The sequence below is a fragment of the Callithrix jacchus genome, chromosome 16 (assembly GCF_049354715.1).
Source record: "Callithrix jacchus isolate 240 chromosome 16, calJac240_pri, whole genome shotgun sequence".
In the NCBI taxonomy this organism is placed as follows: Eukaryota; Metazoa; Chordata; class Mammalia; order Primates; family Cebidae; genus Callithrix; species Callithrix jacchus.
The window spans coordinates 11,982,330-12,006,399 of NC_133517.1; the positions used below are offsets into that span (position 1 = coordinate 11,982,330).

Here is a 24,070-nt window from a genome sequence, read left to right on the forward strand (position 1 = left end):
TGACTGACAGGGCCCTTGTCTAGGAAGCAGGAGGGTTCGCGATGGAGGACAATTTTCACCCAAGATAAGTGGGAGGCAGGAGAGAGGGAAGGTAACCTCTCAAAGGGAGACTCAATTTCTTTTCTGTAATATAAGATTATTGCACTAGGTAAGCTCTGAGGTCTTATCACCTATTTTCACATTTTGAGAAATAATATATAATCCTTTTGAGTCCCCTGTAGCTGTTTTTATAGTCTGATCTTAGAAGCAAGTTTTCATGAGTGATAGACTATTCATTATTTTGAACAAAAAGACAAACCTATTATATATTTTTCCTGGGGCCACTGAAGGAATCTTCATATTTTAGTATATTCATGATGCTGAAAATATACATTGTTCAGTGTCACTTATATAGCCCTGCCTTGGAATGTAACCATGAAGGAGCAGCAGGTAAATCCAAAATGAGAAACGCCTTTTTTTTCTTATTTTCTTTTTTCAAGTACTGTACTCTTCAAACAATGTTAATGTCATAAAGGCAAAGAAAGTACCTGGAAATATTCCAGATGAAAGAAAACTAAATTAATATAAGTAAATGCAGTACCTGATTCTAGACTGGATCGCGTATCGAGAAGAAAAATTTTGGAATGGACATTGGTGGGTTGTGTTTTTTGTTTTTGTTTTTGTTTTTTTGAGATGGAGTCTTGCTTTGCTGCCAGGCTGGAGTGCAGTGGTGCGATCTTGGCTCACTGCAATGGGTTCAATCAATCCCCCTGCCTCACCCTCCCAAGTAGCTGAGACTACAGGCACACACCACTACACCCAGCCAATTTTTTGGGTTTTAGAAGGGACAGGGTTTCATCGTGTTTGCCGAGAAGGTCTCCATCTCCTGACCTTGTGATCGGCCACCTCTGCCTCCCAAAATGCTGGGATTACAGGCATGAGCCACAGCACCCGGCCAGAATGGACATTGTTAATGTCAATTGGTGAAACTGGAATACTGATAGTGGTTTTTTAAAAAGTATTGTATCAATGTTAAATTGATTGAAGTTTATATGGTTATGTAAAAGCATACCCCTATTCGTAGGAAATAAACACTGGTGTATTTTAGGGTAAGGGACCATACGTATGCATTTAATCTCAGATGAGTGAGAGACAGAGACAGAGACGGGGCAATTATAAAGCCAGTTGACAATTGGGGCAAATGAAATATAGATGTTTAATATAATATTTTTATTCTTATAATTTTTCTGTAAGTTTGAAATTATTTTCAAATATAAACTTAAAATACACATTGAGAGCTAAAGGAATGCTCAGAGTCCTGTGTTCTGGCATTGTGTTGCTGTGCATCAGAGCTCCAGAGAACTCTAAGAATAAGGCCATGCCTTGTTGAGGAAGCCTGTCTTGGCATTGGGAAAAGCTGAGCTGGTATTATTTGTATAAAGAGCAAAAGAACTAAGTGTTCTGTGACAGTTGTGAATTTGTGAAGCTGTAGGGGTCTTAACTCGAATATTATTCTGTATTTTCTGTTCAGCATATATTTGTCTTATAAAAATCAATTGTTAAGCAGATGAAAAAAATAAATAATAATGAAAGGAAGGCCCAGCGTGGTGGCTCACGCCTAAAATCCTAGCACTTTGGGAGGCAGAGGCGGGAGGATCACTTGAAGGTAGAATTTTGAGATCAGCCTGGCCTCTCTACTAAAAATACACAACTTAGCCGGGCGTGGTGGCACACACCTGTGGTCCCAGCTACTCAGGAGGCTGGAGCGTGAGGATTGCTTGAAGCCAGGAGGTGAAGGCTGCAGTGAGTGGAGAGCGTGCCACGGCATTCCAGCCTGGAGGACAGAGTGAAACTCTGTCTCAAAAAATCATTATGGGGCTGGGCGCGGTGGCTCACACCTGTAATCCCAGCACTTTGGGAGGCCGAGGCGGGTGGATCACGAGGTCAAGAGATCGAGACCATCCTGGTCAACATGGTGAAACCCCGTCTCTACTAAAAATACAAAAAATTAGCTGGGCATGGTGGCGCATGCCTGTAATTCCAACTACTCAGGAGGCTGAGGCAGGAGAATTGCCTGAACCCAGGAGGCGGAGGTTGCAGTGAGCCGAGATCGCGCCATTGCACTCCAGCCTGGGTAACAAGAGCGAAACTCCGTCTCAAAAAAAAAAAAATCATTATGATCATTATCATCCACAACAAAGGAAGAAGAGAAATTCTCATTGCTAAAGCAGAGAATTCATAAAGGGCATTATCACAAGGACATGAAATTTCCTTTTGGTATAGATTTTTTTAATTGTAAGATACAGGGAGAGCAAAGAAAACCTTCATTTTTCTAAGGCTACAATATCATCTTAACAAGTTCCTGGAGTGTCAAACGCAGGCTGAATTACTTTTAGGACACGCAATAAAAGGGGTAGAGATTACAGGGAAATTTGGAGGCTAATGTTTCTACTCTTTTAAATCTGACAGCAGATCATTTCATGATGCTGTACACTGAAACTTTTGATACTCTTTTTTTTCACTGCTTTGGAAGGCAGCCTTAAGGAACGTCTTCCTATGCAAACCGGTAGAACCATTCTGACCACCGGGTGGACACCCCGCTTAGATTGGCGCGAGCCGGACCGGCGGTGCAGTTGTCTTCCTGAAGGGGGCGCTGTGCCCAGCTGTGCCGAAGGAGGCCGGCGTGCAGGAAGGGGAAGGGGCGTTCCCGGGCAGAAACCGACCTGGGGGCCCCGCTGGAAAGCACCAAGCGAGCACAGGCTAGTGCGAAGCTTCACGTTTGCAAATGGTACAGATAAGGAGAGCGATATGCTTCTATGCCCTACCAAGGCTTTGAAATTAAAACGGCACAACCTTTTGTTCTTGGATCCACAACTGATAATAAAGATGTTCACAAGGTCATTATCCCATCCCCAAATTTCGCATTTCTCTCACCTCCTTTTGTCATTTTTTAAACTTTTTCTCCTTCCTCATCTTTTCACTCCAGAACTTGTTTTATGATTGATGTCTATGTTTTCTGTTGCTTAGCGATTATCAGAAACTGCTTTGTGTCCAGGTCTCTAACTGACCTAGAAATAGCACCACAGCTGTGTGTGACTTACAGCAATTAAAGATTTTTGTGCTAGCCAGAAAAAGAAAAGAAAACAACCTGAAGGTCCCAGTGTAGCAGGTCTGGTTGTTCTGCTGGCTTTACTGGGAGGCAGGATGAGAAACCGCTGTTGGAAGAATACAATGATTGTTCTTTGGAGTTCACCTTACTCAAGGAGGATGTATCAAATAATTATTGGGGTGGAAGTTTTTTCTGTCAATTAGTGTGGCCTTTTTCCACAAGAGTGCTTTCTTTTCATATTTCAAGGATCAAAGACAACAGCTCTTCTCTGTAAAAGTATTTTTGAATAAAAATTACCAATTCCATTATAAGCTCTTGGCAATCAACGCATCTTCTATTATTTCCAAAAGAAGAGAAAGACTGTACAAGGGTCTGGTTATGACTAATAATAGACTTGGTGAAGAAAAAGTCAGCTGGGCTTTAAAATACATGAGAGCATTCTTAATCTTGGTGAGTCTTGGCTCAGCTCATTAAGGAAGCCAGCTGAGATGCAGATGGGCATACTGTTTTGGTGACAGAGGAACTTCCCACAAGAACTCTCTCCTAAAGAAGGCCAGTGTGTTTTTAGGTGAGCCCTGCCCACATCTGGACCATAGAGATGAACCATGGGACACAGGAGGTGAAATAAGAGTCAAGAAAAACAACAAAAATGACTTTTAACATTTGGAAGCCTTTTAGAGGGAATACCAACCAAATGGGGCCAATAAATTCATAAAACAAGAGAAGTGATTGAAAAATAATTTCAGTACAATCTTTAATCTATGAAGAGCTAAGAGATGAAAGACAGGGAGTGGACATGTCTTCTTTTATGCGAAAGCCAGTAAGAGATAAAAGCTGGAGGGAGCCGGGCACGGTGGCTCAAGCCTGTAATCCCAGCACTTTGGGAGGCAGAGATGGGTGGATCACGAGGTCGAGAGATTGAGACCATCCTGGTCAACATGGTGAAACCCCGTCTCTACTAAAAATACAAAAAATTAGCTGGGCGTGGTGGCGCGTGCCTGTAATCACGGCTACTCAGGAGGTTGAGGCAGGAGAATTGCCTGATCCCAGGAGGCGGAGGTTGCAGTGAGCCGAGATCGCGCCATTGCACTCCAGCCTGGGCAACAAAAGCGAAACTCCATCTCAAAATAAAAAAAAGAAAAGCTGGAGGAAGAGTGCCAGATTACACTAGGACGAACTGCGCACCAGTTGTCAGTAGAAACGTAGCCAGGGATGTTGTACAAGTGCCTTCTCTTTTTAAGAATGCATAGACTGTCTTTTGTGAATACACTACATTTATTATTGCTTACAAGCAGAAAGATAAACCAGCTAGTTCCTCAGGTTTCCTGTGATTACGTGGAACCACAAAGTTGACAGGGAGCTTTGGAGATCACCCACTCTATAAATGAGGACTTTAATAATAGTCCAAAGTCGTGAGGGTAATAAGAGGCAAAGTTGAAGTACCAACGCAGTTCTGACAGCCTCCAGTCCATGGTTATTTTCCACTCCACAAATCTACCTCGTTAGTCCATTTACACCAAATCCAGAAAGTTAAACTCCACCCCATTGCCAGGTCTAACACCCATGCTGGCTTCGAGTAGCATTCCTATTAGCTTCATGACTTCTCCAGTTGGATCAGCCTTAGAGAGGACAGATACGAGCATCCCCGTCTGTGTTAAAACCCAAAGAAATTAAAAGCCTTTGCTGAGGTCAAAGCCAGCCTTCCCCAAGCCCCCAGCTCTGCGTGACATGACTTTCAGGGGGCATTGCTGCAACTGACTACTGACAGACTGTCTTCCCGTTTGCCTTTGTAGGTTTCACAGCGGCAGCCTCCCTCGTGTCCTTGGCCTGGGCCTTGGCTTCCTACCAGAAGGCCCTCCGGGACTCTCGAGATGACAAGAAGCCCATCAGCTACATGGCCGTCATCATCCAGTTCTGCTGGCACTTTTTCACCATTGCTGCCCGGGTCATCACGTTTGCCCTCTTTGCCTCGGTTTTCCAGCTGTACTTTGGGATCTTCATTGTCCTTCACTGGTGCATCATGACCTTCTGGATCGTCCACTGTGAGACAGAATTCTGTATCACCAAATGGGAAGAGATTGTGTTCGACATGGTGGTGGGGATTATCTATATCTTCAGTTGGTTCAATGTCAAGGAAGGCAGGACACGCTGCAGGCTATTCATTTATTATTTTGTGATCCTTTTGGAAAATACGGCCTTGAGTGCCCTCTGGTACCTCTATAAGGCTCCCCAGATTGCAGACGCATTTGCCATCCCAGCGCTGTGTGTGGTATTCAGCAGCTTTTTAACTGGCGTTGTGTTTATGCTGATGTATTATGCCTTCTTTCATCCCAATGGACCCAGATTTGGGCAGTCACCAAGTTGTGCTTGTGAGGACCCAGCCGCTGCCTTCACTTTGCCCCCAGACGTGGCCACAAGCACCCTACGGTCCATCTCCAACAACCGCAGTGTTGTCAGCGACCGCGATCAGAAATTCGCAGAGCGAGATGGGTGTGTACCCGTCTTTCAGGTGAGGCCCACTGCCCCATCCACCCCATCATCTCGCCCACCACGGATTGAAGAATCAGTCATTAAAATTGACTTGTTCAGGAATAGGTACCCAGCATGGGAGAGACATGTGTTGGACCGAAGCCTCCGAAAGGCTATTTTAGCCTTTGAATGTTCCCCATCTCCTCCGAGGCTGCAGTATAAAGACGATGCCCTCATTCAGGAGCGGTTGGAGTACGAAACCACTTTATAAAGCAAAAGGAGTTGCAGGAGCCACAACATCCAGATGAAGGGGTGACAGCGGGGCTGTGGCAGTAATGACACTTCATCCTAGAGCAGGGCAGTGAGCTGTGAAGTTTCTAGTGTGACCGTCATCACCATTATCATTTGATCCTGTCAACTGGGAGCGGCTGGCCTCCTTCCAAAGCAGCTGCACCCAAGAGTCTGATTCCATCTGAAAGAATGTCGCTGCCTTTGTAGGACTCTCCATTGCTACCAAACTCCTCCTGCACGGTCTTGGGGTGCACCTACCAGAGGGTACTATTATAATGGAAAATTTTGCCTCCAATCATTAGGGTGTCTTGATGGTGTTAACTGATGTTTCCATAATAGATTCAGTCTAGCCGGGCATGGTGGCACGCGCCTGTCATCCCAGCTACTCTGGAGGCTGAGGCAGGAGAATCACTTGAACCCGGGAGGCAGAGGTTGCAGTCAGCTGAGATCATGCCATTGCACTCCGGTTTGGGCAACAGGAGCGAAACTCTGTCTCAAAAAAAAAAAAAAAAAAAAAGATTCACTCATGCACACATACACACACTAACACAAATAACACCAGTCCTCTGTCAAAATAGCTTAGGTGACTTTTCTTCATGCAAAGCTCTGATTTCCACAGGAATATAAAAACAAAGAAAGAATATATCCCATGAGAAAAAAAAATAGTACTGCTTAGAAAAGAATTCACAAACCATTTTCTCATTTGGAAATCCATACCATGTGTGAAAATCCTATCCAATGAACAGCAAACCCAAATGTTGTTTACACGTATGTTAGCATTGATGGAATGGTTCATTTTCTACGTGTTTCAGGATTTGTTTTATATTTTAAATTTTCAGTTGAGAGCATCGTTTTTGACAGAAATCCTATGCAGCCCACGTACGGCTTTGGACAAGACCAAGGAGCTCAGAAACTTCGTGATGTAAATTAAATAGTAATCATGATTCAGTATTCAATTGCAAAAATGTAATAGGTCTACAAAGAGGAAGTGGGGAAAAGGCTAAATGAGAGTCTGATTCCCAGGCATGTGCAGCTCCCACTGGGACTTCACAGTAGAGCAGCGCAAGCCAGAGGGATGGGCTGGAACCAGATCTGTTTCCAGACGCAGAATGAGTGGCTCTGTGTGACCATAGGCAGACACGACTCTGGAGGACGCCATGCCACTCCTTTCTAGTGCCAAACACCGTCCAACCACAGGACTGATGTGGAAGCCCTGAACAACTGAGGATGAGTAGTGTGAGCCCCCTAAAAGCAGGAGAGAGAACGAACAATCACGTTCTCCACTGTGTACAGACTTTCCCTCCCCTCAATCCAAGGTCAAAGTGATGTGTCTTTTAAAGGCTTTGGGACACATTTTAGTAAGTATGAGCAGACAAATGCAATCAATAGGTTACGAAAAAACCCTTCTGAACTGATAGAGGGCTTATCACTATATCCAGCTAAGATTTGTATTTGACTCATCTGTAAAGCCGCACTCTTACAACAAGCTTCTGGGTTTTAAATACCTCCGTACAGCAAGTAAACGTCCCCCGCTTTCTGTTCTCAGCGCCCTCCGTCATGGTGCTTTTCGTTGCATTAAAAGTGCCGGTCAAACTTTGATAGTATTTTTTTATAGTTGGTGCAGAGTGGAACAACTCATGGATTATTTCAATATTTTTGTAATAAAAAATATAGGGTATACACATAGGCATCATCACTTTTTTTACAGACCTGGAATCGTTTAAAATACTTTAAGCATCATAATCACTTGGGATGTCAGAAACTGGTCCACAAATTCCATCAGCCTGCCTCAGCAGATTGAAAACATTTGTCTCTTGCAAGATCACCCTACTTTGCAAGTTGGTGCCCCCAGGAACCTGGCCAGGGGTGCTATCAGACTATCAGGTGAAGAGAGAATCAGCTTAAATAGAAAGGGCTTGTCAAGACTGGCCAATGTTTCCCAGGAAATCAAAGATGTCAATGATTACTTTCATCCATCCATTATAACAACCTGACCACAGTGGAAGATGTCTTAAACTTCCTTCCCTGGTTTTATATTAACCCAACTGATAGATTAAGTATTAGTCAAACCACTAAAAAATAAAAAGAAAGTTTAACTTAATTATTCAGTTATTTGGACTAATTCCCATAAAGTAGTCCAGTTCTCTAGCTACCACCTGTAATGGGTGTGTCATCCAGAGACTGTGTCCCCACGATGACATCCACAGGAAGTAACAGAGGGCTCAACCTGGGACTTCTTTTGGTGCAAAGCCCCAGAGCAATTTTTTTTTTAAATAGACAATTTTTATAAGTAGACATACTTCCTAATACTCCATGATTTGATCCTCCAAGCAAGATTTTCACTAAAAAATACTAACCTTTTGTTGGGATGTGGAAAGATTACGTAGTCACCAGTAAAGGCCCAAGAGAAGGCTCTTCCTGTCAGCGCATGGTGAAAACATTCCGCCCTCCCATTGTAGAAGGAAAAAAATGATGATTTTGGCAAATTCTTCACTTTTGTGCAGAACCTTGAGTTATTAGCGTCATTGTTTCCAAGACAACTTTTAACTGATGATCTTTGGAAATTGAGTTTCTCAGTTGAACTGTAAACCTTTGATTCTATGAGTAAATCACAGATTACAATCTAGTAGAGTCAATCAACCAACACAAACCCAACAGGCCCCATCATGCTTCAATCATGTAAGTTCTAAGTTATTTCTCAACTTGATCCCTCTGTTAAGAGTCAGAATGAGTACTATGTCAATTTTAAATCTGTACTGTTCTTTGAGTTGCAGGTGAGATTGGCAGGAAGGAGAATGTAGGGAGGTTGAATTTTTCAGTGATTTTCCAAATACTGTAAATACTCTGTTATCCAGCATACCTGAAGATGATGATGTTTTAGTGAGGCATGAATTCTTGTTAAGGGAAGAACATATCCACCGTGCGATGAATCTCAACCTTTCAAAAGATTACAGGAGCAACCTACTCTAGAGGTAAATCATGATTTAGCCTTGCTTCCGTGATTCAGGAAGCACTACACTGCCATCAGACTATTGTGGTAATAACAACTTTTACTCATTTTCCACACGAAAATTGCAGATAACAGATAACAGAGAGTTTAAAGTATTCGGATTTAAAGAGACATCGTCAATGTACAAAGAAACAGAGTTTGATTTTTGTATTTATTTTGTAATTATAATATTTCCTTTTCAATCTGCCATTAAATCCTCCACAGACAGTAACTGGAGAATCCCAAAGAAAAAAAAATGGAAATGCAGGGTTCCTTATCTGCAGGCTCGTTTCCGTATCTGAGTCCACTTTGATTCCATTTCAGAGGGAGATCTGCTGTTACTCACTTTTTGCACAGGACCAGGAAATTTTCTAAAGAAACAGCATTCTAATTTGTTTCATTTTCAAACGTGCATTTCTAAATATGAAACCATATTTCATTAATATATATAATATGTGTGTGTGCATATCTTAGCCATAGTAACACTTTAAGTATTTGTGTGAAAGAAAAGGACTTTTTCCACGAAAGTCAAAGTTTGGTCCCCAAAATGGCTGTGTCCTTTAAACCCGCTTTGCTTATTTACTTAACTATGCACTGTCTGGTTCAGTAACACTGACTTTGCAAACACTTAGTTGCTACTCATTTATGATACATGCTGTTAACCCAACCAATTTGATAATTTCTCTTACTGACACGGCACGAAAATGTAATTCAAGAATTAGCACAAGGTACTCTGAAAAGTAAAATGAAGTATTTATGGTTAATTTCTAAATGCCCAATTTATTTTGCTCTATGAGTAAAGAAAGTGACTGCACAGACCAATTAAAAGTGAATGGGAATAATTGAAAGCTCAATGGCCTTTTAAAAATGATATGTATATATAAATATGCCTTTTTATACATACATTTCTATGTGTGTATACGCACACACTTTCCAACTAAAGTTAACAGGGACAAAGAGGATAAAGTATATACTGCTTTTGAATGCATATAAAATGGTATGTTATTGACACACAAACTTTTAGAAAAGAAGCATTTTCCTACTCCTTTTTCAAAACGAACCCAAGCTTACCACCCATGTATAAGACCAACACTTTCGAACTTCAGTTGGAAATACCTCGATATAATTCAGCACTTCTTAGTTCGAATGAGCTTTATCACTTCTTAAGGATCTCATCTTTTAAAATGTTTCTGTGTCATTTCAAAGATTCTTTCTCTGAACAGGCTGAATTGAGCAGAGGAAACCTCTCTGTCCTTACCAGGATTGTGAAAGGCTACACATTTGCTTTTAAATGTACCAAATGCCATTGAATGGGAACAAGTCCTGACACAATGTTTAGACAAGAATCCAGAGATCTTTCTCTGATGAACCATTTTCTAGACTAAATATACGCTCCCTTGCATTTTCCACATATCTTTGCTATTAGCCATTGCTGTTTCTATATCAAGCTTGGATAAGATGCCTGCATTTTTATGTGCTAACGAGAATTCCTTAAAGCCTTTTTAAAAGTAGCTCAGGCTGTCATTCAGATTACAGCTCAGAGGATGGTTGAAGTGCATAGTGAAAACAGAGCAGGACAGGGTGGTCATTCTTAGAATTTCTGTGACGGATGCAGATCAACGTTCCTTTGTCTTGGCAATCCAATGTCATTTTTGAAAACAATCAAAATGATCACTCGTGTCAGCTTCTGACTGGTAACACTCCTTCTCCCACCTGATGCTCCCGTGTTTCAAAATGGCCAAGGCTGGGCGATTCCACGCTATTCCCCATTTCTGCTTGTCCAGACCTGTATCAGGCCATGAAATGCCCTGAGCATTCATCCGAGTGGCATCTCGCCTCCTCACACAGGCACCTGGGTGGCAGCACCGCAGAGCTCTCTGTGTTGACATATGTCTTGTCTAGTTGCTGTCCTAAAAATGGGCAGGTGGCAAGACTCAAACAACAGCCTCGACAGTATCATTGCTCATTCTAAAGTAAAACTGCAGAATATGGGTGGAATTGTATAAAAACATAATGAGCCATTTCATTTTGCTAATTGAAGCAATTAGGCTGCTCTCACAGCAGAAAGCCACGTGGAGGAAGTGCCAAACAGCCATTTGCCCACAGAAATGAGGGGTTCAGAAACTCTCCCTAGAGCGTTTGAGGGGTCACGTTGTTTCATCATCCATCTGAAGCTCTTTCTCTAGATTCCACATGGAAAAAAAATCAGACTATATATATATATATATTTTGCAGGCAGTGACCTAGCCCACAAATGTAAAACTTTAGTCAACCTTGAGGCCTATATTCTGCTAAACAGGAGTTGGCTTAATGTCCCTGAAATATTTTAATAATATACTGACAGCCCACATGACAAACAAGCTGCCTAAATCGAGTTTTGCTTTTGGGTATTTTATTTCCCTGTAGATTTTCTTTCGGTTTCGTCTCCCATATTGAGAGTAGCTCACCACAGTGGAGGGTTTATTGTGTTACCTAGTGCTGAGCTAAGAGCTGTATCTGTGTGGTTTCACTGAGTCCTCACTGTCATCTGTGAATTAAGTGTCGTTTACAGATGACAAAACTTTGGCTTAGAGAGGTCAAGCAATTTGCCCAAAGGTCCCACAGATAGGAAAGAGTGGGGCTGAGAGTTGAGCACACGTTTTAACAACTGCAACTTCCGGAAGCCCAGTGACTCTTCCCACAAAATCTGTTTCTGATTTGGCAAGTCTTCAGAAGAAGCAGGATCATGGTCTGATGATGAAATTTTTCCAAAAATAAAAAAGTATTTAAACGTCAAAGATGTCTTTCGAAATGAAGAGTTAAAAATGCAATAGTCGATGATGAGAAATGGAAGTCTCAATCATCTGTAACTACATTTTCCCTTTACTTTCTAACTCATAGTAAGAAGATAAATGCTATTGTTCCATTCCAGGCAACTGCCCCCCTTCTATGGCTCCACTATGTATTCAATTAAGTGGCAAATATAAACTAACCTGACGCCACTTCTCTTATATTTTATATGTGTATGCTGCTGCCGTACAGTTAAGCAGACTGAAAAAACAATCTAAACTCCACTACTTACTTTGGCATTCTGATGAGATAAAGAGAGAGGAAAAGAGGGAGGGAGAGAGTAAGGGAAGGCAGGAAGGAAGAAAGGAAGGAAAGGAAGACAGGAAGGAAGAAAAGGAAGGAAGGAAGGAGATCTAACAAGTCTTTGAGGCGATGTTTTTATATTATAAGGTAATTCTGTTTCACTGTCATAATTTTTCCCTAAATTTTGTTTAATATCTTGCAGGTCACAAAATTTAATATATAAGAGGATTATTAAACCACTAGCTTTAATGATCATATAAGTCTAGGAACTTTATCTTAGTGTTCGGTGCAAATAATACTGCAAGTGTAGACCAAATATTTGTTGAATGAACTTATAAAATAATTGATGTGTTCTTTCCCTTCTCACTTTAGATGTAGCATGTCTGAAGGTCTGCAAGATGACAGAGTTGTAACCCATTCAATGATGTTGTTGCCTAGTAAGCTGTGTGTGTGTATTGTATGAACTGATACTAAAAAGGTAGCCAATAATAAACCAAAAATTTTCTCAACACTGGTGTTTATTTTTAAAAAGTCTTCAACGATCAGTATGAATGTAATGTTTTAAAATACAAGTAACTATCTTTGTACTTTGATTTAAGCAGACCTTTATGAATTTATGTAAAATTAGAAGTCACTGATTTTTACAGGAAATAGCATGTAAAAGAAGTAAGTGTTGCTTTATCACTTTACTTTATAGATCAGACAACTGAGATCCAAAGAGAACAGGTCATTTATGTAATCAGGATTACACATTACACTTCTGTTTTTTCCCTGAGTCATTTATTCAACGAGCATGACCTCTATGACTCGTATGGCTAAGTAATGCACAGTCGAGCACAGAGGAAAGTTACATTGGAATAACTCACAGTCTGGTTATTAGCAGCACAATCATAGTTTTCTGACATCAACTCTTACTCTTCTCTACTCCACCACACTGCTGCTTCTCTTCTCAACATCTGTGTTTAATTCTGTATTACAGCACGAAAGAAACACAGCTTTCCTAAGACTATGCTGTCATGTGTCACTTAAGGATGGGGATATGTTCTAAGATAGGCATCTGCCGGCGGTTTCATCATTGTGTGATGGAATGCGCTTACACAAGCTTAGATGGTACAGCCTACCACGCTCCCAGGCTGTGGTAGAGCCTATTGTCCCTAGGCTACAAACCTATGCAGCATGCTGCTGCACTGAATACTGTAGGCAATTGTAACACCGTGGTAAGTATCTGTGTATTTAAACATAGAAGAGTTCAGTTAAAGTACAGCATTATTGTCTTGTGAGATCGTTGTCATATGCGCAGTCTGTTGTTAACCAAAAATCGTGTGACACATGACTGTATTACGTAAGCCTCACAGTCAACAATTACCACATAAAGTAACGATGACAAACATAAAGTAACAACACAAATACAAAACACTCAACATTAGAGTGCCTAGAAAGAGAAAAGTAATTTTCTATTTGTTTACGTAGCTCTCCAACACTAGCTATTTTTAAATCGATGTCACAATGCAACAACAAAAAATTAAAATACTCTCTTGGCACGTAGTATTTGATTGAAAACGATCATTTTTGGATAAACTTCGGAGCAATTCTTGAGAATTTCTTTCAAGAAAAGGCATGAAACTGAAGAGTTTGCAAAAATTCTCTGATTTCTCAAGAAAGCACTCTTCACTTACTGTATTTCTCCAGCATACTGGTCATTTAGGAATAACAGATTTCCAGACATAAACATCAGCTGTTGCTCAAAAGCCTTTCCTCAGACGCCCAGAAGAGCAGCACATGCTGCGTGACAATGTCAGGAGGCAGGAGAGCCAGCCCCAGCTCCCTGGGGAAACCCACACCGGCTTTGTCCCCATTTCCATTCCTTCCTGCACTGCGGCCCTTACTCCTTCCCACACATATAAGGAGTATATTGTTAAACATCACTGTTAACTTGTATAACTAATTTCCTTATGTGAAATAATTCTTGTCAGGGAATGGGGAATGTATAAGCCCATTGGCCTTCTATGGAGTAGAAGAGAAGAGGGAAGAAACTGTATTAACTTTGATGAGTACAGTATAATTCAAAGAATTCCTTGGTGAGTCACATTATGCATTAATAAAAGAGTTGACCTAGTAAATGTTATAAGGTACCATGGTTCCTAGGTTCGTGCCACCATTACCACATTCCTTACTACAATTATCGCTATTTTAGTCACTGGACCAGACAAAAAGAAGCAGGTAGTTACCGATATAGTATTTGCTAAGCAAAGATCCTGTTTAACAAAGCAAATCAGCATCAAAACTAATTAATCAAAATATTAAGCAAATATTACAAACACAATACTGACACAAAATTTTCTCTTGTGCTGGTAATTGAAGCATGTCATCTACTGTTACTAGAATTTCAGAAAATGTAAAGGTTTGTGTTTGTATTACATTTCCATCTACCAAGTTAAGTTGGCCTTCTCCTCGCCATTGCCTGATTTACGTTAACATGGATTTAATCACATTATTACTTCATTTAAGTACTACAGATGTCACCAGATAAGAGATGTGGTTAAGCTCATTTAATTTACCCATTCTAGTGGCATTCTAGTATGGAGCTGCATCAAATCAACACTTTTAATTATTTCAGATTAATTCATTTATCAACAAGTTCTAAAACAAGTTCAGCACATGTATGTTGAAAATATGGTTTGGGTTTCTATGATTGTAATCAAAATTCCTCTTTTGATCACACGCCAGTAGAACGCATGTTAACACCAGCATTGCAAGCTATTGTGATTCTGGAAAATGAGCACTTTGTGTGTTCAGCCCTGTATTCACTTAGCAATTAACCTTTGACCTGTCGTTTTCTGCTGAACCCCTGGTGATGTTTTTCACTCTATTCAAATTGGGAGCAATAACACACCTTCACTGAACCAAAAGAGGCCTGTCAGCTAGTGAAAGAATTGTCATTTTCTATCATTCTTTTAAAAATTAAAATATTCACCTTCCCTTATTAACCTTTCCACTGCATTGTACATGAAAGAGGAAATGCATTTCTGACGTTTTGAAAGCCTGGGGTGAAACATTTTCTGCAGTCTGAATCAGAGGTTTGGGACTCTGTGGAAAGACGTAAATCCCTCCTGCTGTAGGAGGAGGGAAGACGGCAGTGAGCTGTCACTCAGAAATACAGTCTCCGCTGTCACAAAGCTGCATGTTGCTGATGCTATCGATTCCCTTCTTTTTCTACAGAAACATCTTGGAGCTTGTCAAGCTTTACTGGAGGTGATTTGCAGTTAACTAATTCAACAGACACTTTAATCTTGCAAATTCTTGACTTGCAATATTGTAACCAAGCTCCTGCCAGGGAACATTAATCAGTGAGTGGAAAAGGAGCACTTCCATTCAGCCTCAGCGGTAGTTCCACCACGTGCCCAGGCCTGAAGAAAGACCTCTGTGAAGCGGAGCCTGGTGAATTCCTGCTACCTGCTTCTCCGGCTCATGCTATGAATATTCATCTGCTTCCTTTGTTTTTTCCAGTAAGCGCTGTTTTGGATAAAAAGAAAAAAAATTCCTGGGGCTTGCATAGCTCAGAGAATGGGGTACTCCCGCCTTGGAGACTTGCTTTAAATGGATTCAAATCCACATGTTTGGAAGTGAAAGTCATGTCATCTGTGGAATAACTGACCTGAGTACAGTTGCTGCTTTTATTTCGTTTCTTGAGACTACCATTTTCAGCGTCGTGATAACCAATTTGTAAAAATTGAGTTTTTATTTAATTTCAGGGGTAAAATCTGCATGGGTGTAGCTACTGAATAATTTGATTCCTGCCTTCCTAGGTGGTGACATGAGCAGTTCCAACCCGAGATCCATTTCTGTGTGGAATCGGCTATCCTGTTGCTTCTCAGCCCTGCAAAACCTTGGTTGCGAGCTCAAAGATCACAAATCCGATGTTCTTAATGACGAAATTTTCACTTAGAGGGAAACAGGTCGTCTCTTAATTTTAAGACATGGTTCTTTCTCCCTTGTTTCTGTTTTTTTTTTTTTTTTCTTCAGAGCAAGATTTGAGTTGCAAGATAAGAGTGAGGTTATCAGGTCATAATTTCAGAGTATATGAGAGAGTGAGGCCTCCAGATGTTCTTGTAAAGTTTTCTGTCTAATCTTTTGGTATAACAATTTCAGGAGTTAGCCCCAGATGAAAGAGTAGACGTCATCAGATTTTTCAACAAGCAGATTGAGAAGAGGCAAGGATTTTCTTGTGTTTCATAGATGCTTCTCCTCCCTAAGCTGTCACGTTGGTGGTCATCACCAAGACATATAATAGCAAGGACTACTGAATGAATGATCCTCCTAGTTATCGGCCCTAGTATCACAGCAAGTCTGTTTTTAGAACTAGCTCTTGGCACAAGCACCGAAATAAAATTGGGGGAGAAAGCGGTCTACCATCATGTGACTTATTTTCAATTGCCAGGCAGTGAAAAGTAACAAGTTAAAAAAAAATGTTCATTTTCTGAATCCCAGAGTCCACATAGGTACAATGATACTGTAATATGCAATGAGGCGGCCAATCGTGGGGATATAGGAGCTATAGACAGCCCTCTGGAGCAAGGTTTATGGGTAACAGTTACTCTGCGTGATTGGGTGTTGGGTCAGAGGGTTTCTATTAATGTAGAGGACCAAGTATAGTGATGAAGAGAAAACCTGCCAGTGGTTCATCCAAAGTATTTGCCTTTTCAAAGAGCAGAGAAGTTCAAGATAGTCACTGCCAGTCCATAACTAACAACAGACATATACCCTTTGGGAAGGCCAGGGCCTGACCCAAGTGGGAAGATAGTCTAAGACTGGTGGTGACATGTCTAAGACTGACGCTCTCATTAAGAGAACTCATTCCCTCCGACAGGGCTCCTTGACCACTGGCCCCTGTGGGCTCTGCAGGAGAGCTTCTGATGGGTTCTAAGATAAGGCATTTTAAGGTATTGTAAGTCACTCTTGTTTGTAGAGCATGAATCATTTAACCATCCCTCCTTTTAAGAGCAAAGAGATTCAGGGTTACCATGGCCTTACTCATCTTCCCACTGTAAATATATCACCATGTCACAAGAGCCTCTGTGTCCAAACGTACTAAACTGGGTTTACAAGCATTCGAATCTTTCACTCATACCGTGACTCTCAATTGTGCCAGTCACCTAGTCTATCTTCCCAAACTGGAAAAGAATAATTTTTGTGAAAATAATTTTCAGAATAATGGAAGTGGAAAGAAATAGAGAGTTAAGCAATTTTTCAACATAGACAAAAACCACTGGACCATTGATAGCCCTCAAGCTCTGATTTTTCCTCCTAAGATTCTTTTCTTTTGAGGGCTTTCAACACCTGAATTTTCCAGATGATTGCTAAACCATCTTCACTAAACCAAAGTAGATGAGGTGTTAATAAAAAATAAAGGCCGTCCGCATGACTGTAAATACTGCAATGAAAAGTGGCGAAGTACGTCACCCAAGTGGCAAGTTTGGTCTTCATGATATCAAACATATGGATATTTGGAAAAGTCAAGATGTTTGAAGCACACAGTTTTCTATCTGGGTGTCTGCTGTCGTTCTGGTTAGACAGACTGCTCGGGTATTGTGAGTAATGGAACTGAACTTTCTCATGCAGTAAGCAACTGCTGGTCCTGTTCTGCTGCTCAAAGTCTCTCTGTTGTGCAAAGAGCAACCAATGCAGAGCAAATGTTATTTAATTGTTATTTACTTTCGACAAACACATAAATGGAAGAGGTCAGGCAGGCTGTCCTGGGTGTTCTGGGCCTGGCTGAGGTACACCCTCCTTCACTCTGCCCCTGCCAGGGAAGAAACTTTCTATTCAGTCTTTGCCATCTTTTATAAATTTTATCATTGCTCTTCTGCTGTTCCTATCATCTTAGTTATTCACAAAGTCTACTTGATAAAATGGCTTGAAGGAAATATAAATTTGTTAAGTTTTTGTTCTTCAAATAGAAGTTTTAATTTTAAGCATTCCTTATGATATTTTTTAAGCCTAGAAACAGTTCAAACTGCTTGACAAAATTATTTCATGGTGAATTTTATGGTGTTGATAGAAGTAAAAGCTATTTTTCCCAAACAAAATACCGTACATAGTTTTTTGGGTTTCGTTTGTTGATGTCATGCCAATTTTCAGGCACCAACTGGTTACCACAAATATGGGAATATTTAGCGATTTCTTTGTAGTCATTAAAATTCCTGGGGAAAAAGAAAAAATTTACATCAAAGGAAAATTCAGCTCCCAGAAGTTTGAAACGTTCATCCTGACTCTTCCATTCCCGATTATTTGGGGACACTTCTTCGTTGTGACAGTAAGAAGTCGATCTTGTTTCTCCTGATTTGACACTGGGTTGGTGAGCATTGTGGCAAATTTTGTGCTAACCCCATTTACAACCCTGAAGCTTAGCGGAAAAACAGGTAAACCATTCAGACCCGTTTCTTTAAGAGCACTTTTGCCGCAGAACTTGATACAGATGATTGACCATGAGTAGGCACACAGAGAATGGAAAGGTATTCAGCTATGCAAAGATAGTGAAGGGATTTCCAGAGAAAACCTAAACGTTTTGAAGATCTGTAGGTAGGGTTTTGATTGTGTCACATTCTACACTCAGTGCCAAGTTACAATGACTTTATGGGGAAGGCAATAAAATTCCTTTTTGGGGCCTTTCTTCCCTCACATGCAGAATGTTTTCATGAAAGCAAATGGATCCTCCACTTTGTGTAGCAAGGAACCCCCCTCATGCCCCACAGCATCATCAGTGGCAGTCCCATAGCAGATGTGTGTACCAGCCCAATTCAGTTTTGCTTTTCTTTTTAACTGAGATCTTTATTTCACCAAATCCCATTTCAAGTTACCAACAGGATGCTTAGTTGAATCAGCAACGAGGTGACAATCAATTGGCCTCCACAAAAGTATGAGTCGTTTTATTCCGTGATCTTTGGTAGTGTGATAATCAACGGAATTTATGGTTTCGTAGAAAACCAAAAATCCCTGTGTTGAATATAGTGACTGTCTTAAATATACTTAAATATCTTATTCTACAAAACACTATCCTTTTACACTGTGGGATGGATTCCTTTCTGGATGCAGGGATGGGAGGGGCTCTGGGTCAGTGATTGGGACACAGGAACTGGGAATCTCTGCACACCTGATCCGCAATCCCTGGTCCATCTCTCCAGCCTCGAAAACTCACCCTCGGCCTCATTTTTCCCATATGCAAAAGAGAGATATTTATTTACCTACCTCATAGGGGTGTTGTAGAGATTTGCTAGAGTTGCTAAAGTGCTTGTAGGTTAGAAAGCGCTGTCATTCCTGAGAACTGGCATTAACAGAGGAGAGCTGTGCACAGCGCAGGGTAACTGGAGTCTGAGGAACACAATAGCAATAACTCGCCAAGCAGAGAATACGATGGTTCTTCACCACTATGTAAAACTAACGCTTTTCCTTCAAAGGTCTATGTATAATTTTCTTCAATGATTAGCTTTTTAATGAGATAACTCCCTTTTGTCCCGACATTGAGAGGCTTCATATAAATTGACCATTTTCCTCTGAACCAAACTGAATTTTACTAAATGTTGATTAAAATGCATCCAGAAAACTTGTCTCCTCCTGATGCCTGGGGGATTTGCATGCCTGATCCCAAGCTGCTTTTTTCAGAATGCATGCATGATGCCCCGGTTCGGTACTCATGATCACCAGGTGGCGTTCTGAAATCCACTACCCGGGGAAGATTTTAAACAGATATTACTGAGATGAGAGCTGGAGTCATTTCCAGTGAGTTTCCTCTTCACCCCTAAGATGACACAGCTTTACAACCCAATAAAAGAACGTAAAGCCTTATTTCCACCTGGAACTCCTGAATTGATTCCTTTTCATGTTATAACCACACTTCAAACATTTTGGAGAAGCTTTTACATAGGGCCTCAGCTATATATTGATATCAATGCGCTTACTTGTGCTTAGATGGAAATTCTACTCAACCATAAAGGAGACAGTGAGAAAACAACGTCAGAGAATATTCCTGCATAACTTCCCCAAGAGGTACAGTTTTCTTGTACTTAAAAGTTGAATCCTGATAAGAACTAATGCTAAATAACATGATTTCGGTTTATAAATATTTGTAATTTTTGAGACAGAGGCAATATTGCTATATAGGAATACCCATAAAACTAGACTAGCAAAGCAGATGTTTTTATGATGTGGCTTTACGAGGCAAAGTTGTACATCAATATTATCATTGTGCCTTTATTTAGTGATTAGATTCCATTGTGAAAAAAAAAATTGCATAGTCTTAGAAATAGAAAGTGGGTTTTGGAAAGTTTACCTTGAGAAGTGGATTCGAAATCATCTTGTGCTTATAGCTGAAGATTCATAGTCAATAAAATCTCTTCTGGATTCTAACATATAATTGGCAGTGATATTTCAAAGCCTTAACATTTTTAGATGGTTAATTAAACATATCTAATGCATGGTATTACACTTTCTGAAGCATGAATTTAACCTAGGCAATTATCTGATTTATTTTTTTTAAGTTTGTGCTGCCATGCCAGATTGAAGTATGCTTTTTGTAAACTAATAACATGAGAATAGTGAGTCAAAAAATAATTGGGATTGTCCTTTTCCCCCCGCCCAGTTCCTACTCTCAATACTCTCCCAACCGGAAGTGCAACCGAATATCCTTTTTGCTATGAAGGGATATACTGTGTTTTTATTTGTTTTGCACAAGAAAACTGGTGTTGCCTATTTGGACTAGATACAGGAGCCACTTTGCAGGTGGGGTGACCAGGATGGGAGGAAGAGAGCTGGGCGAATATGTCATGGGAAGATTTTACCACAAAGAGACAAAGCAGAATTGTAGCGTGTTAGAGCTGGACAATGCTTTGAAATGATAGAGTCGAGATTCTTCACCAAACAGATGAAAAGACAAGTGGATACCACAGGTAATTGAGATATAAGCTACACATCTCATCACTGGGAGAAAGGAGACTTCAGCCTCTTTTCAAGGCTTTCTAGACCACATGGAACTCCCCATTTCAGCAAAGATTCACGTGGTTATGCTGCTGAGGACCAGTCATTCTGTAAACATCACATATATGATGTTTTCTAAATGTCTTAATTGTTGTCAACATTCATAGCTACTTCCCATTAACATTCTAGTCCATGAACAAGTGATAGAAACAATGGAAATTTTCTTTTGATCAAAAGAAGTGTCTCCCAATTAATTTATGTCTGTTAGTACTCCTGACATTTTTATTGTCCTCACAAGATTCCTTTTATATCTAGATGCTATCAGATAAGAAAAGAATGAATCATTTGATCAATTTCTTATTGAAGATCCCATCTAAAGCCTTTCTTTGGTAATGTGGGCAGAAAGAGACCATAGCCATTCTTGGATGAGAACCTTGCCTCTACTAAATAGATTCTGCTTTCCTCTCAGTAGCCAGACAGCTCAATAGCCTAGGGAGAGATTAAATGAAGGATATGCAAATTATGTTTTTCCCATTCTCAGAACAAGACAGCAACCAATGAGCCAGAGGTTCCTTTCCTCTTTAAAACCAAATAGTACACTGAATTTAGGGCTATGACAAAAATGTTGTTAAAGCAAGAGCAAAATCATCCTTCCTCTGGATTCTTTTCTATGTGTTGACTAAATTCTTTTTGCAGTTTGGATTGGAGCTTCTAGTAATGATATTTAATGTCATTTTACATTAAAGCTTCAATGCAGATATGGTGTGAGCATGAGTTACAAATGAGATGACTTCATCTGTACTGACATTCTACCAAGCTGACTGGAAACAAATACCACCACCACTAACATTCTGATTTAATTAATAACACCTAGTAGAAAAATGGAAGCATCTTGCTTAGCACGAAACCACTGCACAATATAAACGTGCTCCCAAATGGCAAGGATTTTTCCTACCAACATTTGTTCTTCGTTCTCCAATTATTTTAAGTAAATAAGTTTCACATCTAACTACCTCAACTACAGTCGTTTTATTTAGAAACATGAAACCATGCACTATGTAATCAACAAGTTCTTTCATTTAAAATTTCAAAAGGATACTTGGTGCAAAGCAATTTTCAAAAATTTGTACATGATATACGCCACCCAACCTCAGGAGGTTGTCCTTAATTTTGTTTGCTTGTTTCTAAGGTTGGTTTCGGGTTAAATCCTCATTTCCACTCAACACCAAGATAAGCTGCTCTGTATTTGCTTCATTTGCCTTAAACATTTGTGCTCCTTTCCCTGTTCAATTATTTTTGTTTTGTTTTGTTCTAAATCTATCTCTGAAAAAAATGGAACAGGTGGCAGGTGAACAGCAAATGGAAGAGACTGGACCAATAATTTCTCAGTCCCCTGTTGTCAACTATCTGCATGACATTCTGATTGTGCAAAAATGCCATTCCTGTGCTTCCCTCTCCATTACAGAAATAGGGTCTGCAAGACCCCACGTGTGTGCATAGGGAACGGTGTAGACATTTCCCCAGTATGAGCACAGTGCCTGGACCCGAATGCTCATCTTGGCAGTTCTTGTGCTTTTACTTTGTAAACATTGTACAAATGTATTTGGAGTTTTATTTGAAATGGAGACTTAAACTAGTTATTAAATTTGTTTCCTTCCTGTAAATATATATATTCAAATTCCATGTATCCAAACATCCCTTTAGCGTTCAGATTGTAAGTGTGTCTTTATTCGCGGAGGCCACTGTCGGCCGGCAGTGACCCCCAGTGCCCTAGTTTGAAGCACAGTTCGTGGAGTATTTGATGTGCTACAGTACCATAGTTACCTTGGTCTGTTAAGTAAGTTGCAATTTGTGATGAAATGAAGTGGAAAGTAGTACTTCATAATGAACCATTTTCCTTGGTTACATGATTTTTCTTGTAAAACTTAAAGGAAAAAAGGAAAACTTGAAATTTTATATATTTGGATTTTGTAGGTTTTTTTTTTTTATTTTATTGCAACACAAGGTACCAAAATCATTAAATAAAGTACACTGTGGTCATTTTAACAGAAGTCTGTGTTCCTGATTCTGTCTACGTCTAGGAAGAGGGCAGGACACCACCAGAGTCGGATGGAAGGGAAGGGAGGAGGCCATGTACACAGGCACATTCCCAAGGCAACACGATGTAAGTCTGAAATAAGCAAAGCTGAGTTCTGTCAAATTTTAAATACATTAGAAATTAAGTTACATCTCTTTTTAGTATATGTTTTATTTATTTATTTCATTTCTGAGAAGTCCTAAAGGGTATTCCTCTAGAACTACTATAAAGGTAAAGAGATTTTCAGATCACAAAGAGGCTTAAAATCCAAATAAATTGTTCAGTCATTAATAAACAGAAAAATTGTAATGGACAAAAATACTTTTTTTTTGAGACAGGGTCTTGCTCTGTCATCCAGTCTGGAGTACAGTGGCACCACCATAACTCATTACACACTCAAGTGATTCTCCCACTTCAGCCTCCCAAGTAGCTGGAACTACAGGTGCATGCCACCACAACTGGCTAACTTTATATTTTTGTGGGGACAGGGACTTGCTATGTTGCCAGGGCTGATCTCAAACTCCTGGCCTCAAGAGATCCTCCCACCCTGTCCTTCAAATGTGCTGGGATTACAGGTGTGCGCCACTATGCCTGACCCAAAGGTACTTTTTAAAAAGATTATGTGTCTAAATGTTTGTTTTTTCTAAAAAGCAGTGCTATATTTTACGTAATTGTTTTCATAAAATATCCTATTTTCATTTTAAAGAATTTTTCTAGGCCGGGTGCGGTGGCTCACGCCTGTAATCCCAGCACTTTGGGAGGCCGAGGCGGGTAGATCACGAGGTCAAGAGATCGAGACCATCCTGGTCAACATGGTGAAAACCCGTCTCTACTAAAAATACAAAAAATTAGCTGGGCGTGGTGGCGCGTGCCTGTAATCCCAGCTACTCAGGAGGCTGAGGCAGGAGAATTGCCTGAACCCAGGAGGCGGAGGTTGTGGTGAGCCGAGATCGCGCCATTGCACTCCAGCCTGGGTAACAAGAGCGAAACTCCGTCTCAAAAAAAAAAACGAATTTTTCTATTTTCTATACCGTTGGTAAGAGTTCTACTGGATTACAAAAGCCTTCTTTTCTAAAATGATAAATAGTAACTGTACCGTAACAGCTGACTCTGT

The 24,070-nt window shown here is 40.4% G+C and overlaps 1 protein-coding gene across 3 annotated transcripts in view; it reads left to right on the plus strand.

Annotated features, from left to right (window-relative positions):
* The window catches only part of XKR4 (XK related 4), a 440,936-nt gene extending 418,011 nt beyond the window's left edge, over positions 1-22,925 (plus strand). The window contains exons 3-4 of one of the 3 annotated variants that reach the window (XR_004735251.3): positions 4,882-8,820; positions 15,129-22,925. Coding sequence is in view for 1 of the 3 variants with exons in the window: in XM_008982648.5 (XP_008980896.2) it covers positions 4,882-5,828 (947 nt within the window). In the remaining 2 variants the exon portion in view is untranslated. Of the gene's footprint in view, positions 1-4,881; positions 12,416-15,128 lie in introns of those variants that run through there. The other 2 variants (XR_004735250.3, XM_008982648.5) reach the window with 2 other exon arrangements.
* The last annotated feature ends 1,145 nt before the right edge of the window (positions 22,926-24,070 follow it).